Source organism: Callorhinus ursinus, unplaced genomic scaffold, assembly GCF_003265705.2.
Source record: "Callorhinus ursinus isolate GAN/ISIS: 27379988/994484 unplaced genomic scaffold, GSC_fseal_2.0 scaffold4370, whole genome shotgun sequence".
Taxonomy (NCBI): domain Eukaryota; kingdom Metazoa; phylum Chordata; class Mammalia; order Carnivora; family Otariidae; genus Callorhinus; species Callorhinus ursinus.
Window position 1 is genome coordinate 397 of NW_027401424.1, and position 3,818 is coordinate 4,214.

At 37.4% G+C, this 3,818-nt stretch overlaps 1 protein-coding gene across 1 annotated transcript; it reads left to right on the top strand.

Moving 5' to 3' along the window:
- Positions 1-651: 651 nt before the first annotated feature.
- Positions 652-3,782, top strand: LOC112819111 (UDP-glucuronosyltransferase 3A2-like; the record flags this gene model as incomplete). The annotated part of the gene is made up of 2 exons (XM_025866145.2): positions 652-818; positions 3,251-3,782. Coding segments are annotated over 2 exons (699 nt in total), but the record flags the coding sequence as incomplete, so codon positions are not given.
- Between the last annotated feature and the right edge of the window lie 36 nt (positions 3,783-3,818).

Sequence of the window (3,818 nt, forward strand, 5' to 3'; positions counted from 1 at the left end):
GGCTTGCTTGGCTTGACACTCTTGCTCACATAAAGGATGGCATGTTGAGGCTTTCTTCTCTGTTGGCCAAGGTATGTCACAGAAGGTTAAGGGGAGATGGAGCTTGAAAGCTGTCATCAGTCCAACCTCAGAAATGGTGTCAGACTCTTTATTACACATGAGTTATGAGGGAAATGCCAGATGTGAAGTAGGGCTGCAGAGGACTCCTTTGTTAAATTTAGGTGTTGGTATTTTTTTGGCTGACTGAAAAACCTGTGCATGTATCACTTTTAATTTTAATGAAAATCATTTCTTTTTCTAAATGAGAAATGACTGGGGAGCTGGCATAAAATAAGATCTGTATTTAAATACAAAGTATATCATTCGCTATATGTGCACTCTTGATAAATTATCTGGCACTCCTTTCTCACCTATAAAATGGTGAATAATTATACCTTTAAGTGTAAATTTTAAGTAGAAACTTCCAGTACTTTAAAATGAATAAAAGTGACTATATCATTATGTGGTTCTCAGTAAAGTTTAGCAGGTTGCATGATTGAAGAAATGAGAAAGCAGAAAAACCAAACCAAACCAAAGTTCAAAAAGCAAACATTTGAATATATATACAATCCTTGGAATAAAGATACCATGATATCATCATGCCAATGTTAGTTTGGGTTGTATGGTACAATTAAACATTTCTTTATTGGTGTTTTATTTTTATTTTTAGAAAAGAATGAAATTTCATACAAAGTTATCAGTTGGCTTCCACCTGAAGATCATAGAAAAGATTTTAATAACACTTTTGATTTCTTTGTGACAGAAGCTTTGCATGGCAGGTAATTTCTTTTATTCTCTGAATGAAAGACTTACCATTTTAGTGATAGGGATGAATAGTTGCATGCATGGATTCTTGGTGTGAGTTTAAGAGAAATGGATGGATGGATGGATGAATGGATGGATGGATGAGTAGATGGATGGGGAGATCAATGATGGTGGCAGTGGATGGATGGAGTAGAGTTTTGCACTACCAATCATTCAGTTTGTGTATCCTGTGGCTCTTCCACTGAAAGCATGAATGTATTTCTGTATAGTGAGGGGGACTGTTCCTCCGGATCTTCCTTGCAACATTCCATCTGCAGTGTTTGCATATATATATTCTCCATAACACAGAAGTTGGGATAGACAACTTAATTTCTCATTGTTGGTACGCAATGAGAACCACCAGGTTATACTTATTTTTCCTATCTTTTCCTCACATAAATTCAAGAATAGAAAGATGCTTATGAATATTGTTATTTAATGCCTTGAACCACTGTCTTTTAAACTCATTTAAAAAACTCAAATATCTTGGTGATATACAATCAGTGAGTAACCTGAGGGATTTTTGTCATTATCTGAGGTGTATAGAAAGTTCTTCATCTTTGACATTTGAAGGTAAAGACCCAAATTTATCCCTTGTTTGGTTAATACACAGACCTAATGTCCATCCCCCTTCTTTCCCTAGAAATTCTATTAGTAGGGTGCCTGGTTGTCTCAGTTGGTTAAGCATCTGACTTTGGCTCAGGTCATGATCTCAGGGTCCTGGGACTGAGCCTGCCAAGCCCCTGTTGAGCTCCACGCTCAGCGGGAAGTCTGCTGTGTCTCTGCCTCTTCCCCCACTTGCGTGTGCGCTCTCTCTCTCAAATAAATAAAATCTTAAAAAAGTAAAGAAATTCTATTTGCTTCTAGGTGGTCCTAAAGTCTGGCTTTTTTCATAAAGCCCAATTCCTTAGTCAAACTAGAAGACCAAATTCTCCCCTCTGTAAGAGATCTGATCTAAAAGTACTCATTTGAAACGTTGTCTATTTTATCTTGTGTTGTTACTCATATATGTTTGAATTATAAGTCTCATCTCTTTCTCCTCAGATTTATTATGTCAAAGACTGTTTTTTTTTTGTTCATTTTTTGTTTTTAAGTAGGTTCCATGCCCAGCATGGACCCCAACAAGGGGTTTGAATTCCCAACCCTGAGATCAAGATTTGAGCTGAGATCAGGAGTCAGATGCTTAACTAACTGAGTCACCCAGGTGCCCCTTGAAGACTGGTTTCACACACATGTTAAATATGGTGCAATATACTGAACGAAGTACTTTTCTGTATTTTTTCAATGTATTATCTTCATTTCAATATGATTCATGCTCTACTTTAGAGGACTTTGTACTTCATATCCTGAATTTGTCAATAATATTTAGCAATCATTCTTTATGAAAATCTTTTAAAATATTATAGAGGATAATTTCAGTTAATTATCTGTTTTCACTTGTAGTTGATTCTATAGCATGTGTAAGCATCTTCATATTGTTAATGAGCTTTCACCTGTGGGTCTTCTTTCAGTGGGCTGATAAGGTGGAATGTTGTACAGGTTATAAGTTTGCCAGGTCATTGATTCTCTCAGTCCTTCATTCAAGTAGGAGACCCATGAGTCTCCAAAGCACCTGACCTGTAATCTCTGGTCAGGAATATTCTCATCTGTTGCCTATGTGCTGTATGAAAAAGATCATTTTTCTTGCAGGCATTGATGGGAAAACATTGAGAGAATAGTTCCTGGAATAGTGCCATAGGCAGGAGTCTTAATAGATATTGGTAAAATTTTAGCATGAACTTTTGGAATAAGCATGAATACTCCATCTGGAATGATGTGGAAAGGTAGTAGTTAGCTTCAAATAGGCTTTTATTTTTGTTTTAAATGTTAATCTTTTCAGGTAGGAAGATGTAAATCTCATGTTCAGCTTAGAAGTTGGATTCTAATATTACCATTAGAAAGTTTGTTGTGTGAGGTAATCTGTCAAATTTAGGATATACCCAGTTTCAAATAAAGGCTACATCGTGAATATTGATGCCTTGAAGTTACTTTCACAGTTTGGTTAGGAAACAGGACAGTCACTCAGAAAAGGTCAGTATGCAAATGAAATTTAAACAGAACATCACAGAATGGATCAACTAGACATGGGACTTTTAGATCTACTAGTGACAGAGAATGTTTTCAATGCAGAAGGACCTAAATTAGCTTTGCTAGTGTGGGCATATGGATTGGCCAGAGAAAGGGGAGGGGAGGAAGTGAGAACATTTTAAGAAGCAGAAACACCCAGAGCAGAGTATTCCTTGAACACTGGTAAAATAGGTGGGCTGCTGCCAGATAATGGGATATTTTCTTTGAGCCAAAGATTCTCCTAAGTATTGTCAAATTAACACCTTCAATGAATATTTGTCATTACTCTTGTTTTAAACAGAGGAGCATTTGACAACTTTGTAAAGTTAATGGAACAATTGGGGATTCGATGCAGTGATTTGCTAAGGAGAAGTGATATCATGGATTTCTTAAAAAATGAGAACTTTGACCTGGTATTTGTTGAAGCATTTGACTTCTGTTCTTTCCTGGTTGCTGAGAAGCTTGGGAAGCCATTTGTGTCGATTCTTCCCACTTCCTTTGGCAGTGTGGACCTTGGACTACCAAACCCTGTGTCTTATGTTCCAGTATTCAATTCCTTGCTAACCGACCACATGGACTTCTGGGGCAGAGTGAAGAATTTTCTGATGCTCTTTGATTTCTCCATAAAGCAATGGCGAATCCAGTCTACGTTTGACAGCACCATCAAGGAACATTTCCCAGAAGGCTCTAGGCCAGTTTTGTCTCATCTCCTAAAGAAAGCAGAGCTGTGGTTTGTTAACTCTGACTTTGCCTTTGAATTTGCTCGGCCCCTGCTTCCCAACACTGTGTATGTTGGAGGCTTAATATCCAGACCTGTTAAAGCAGTACCACAGGTAAGTAAAACCTTAGCTCTCAATATGGACTCCATG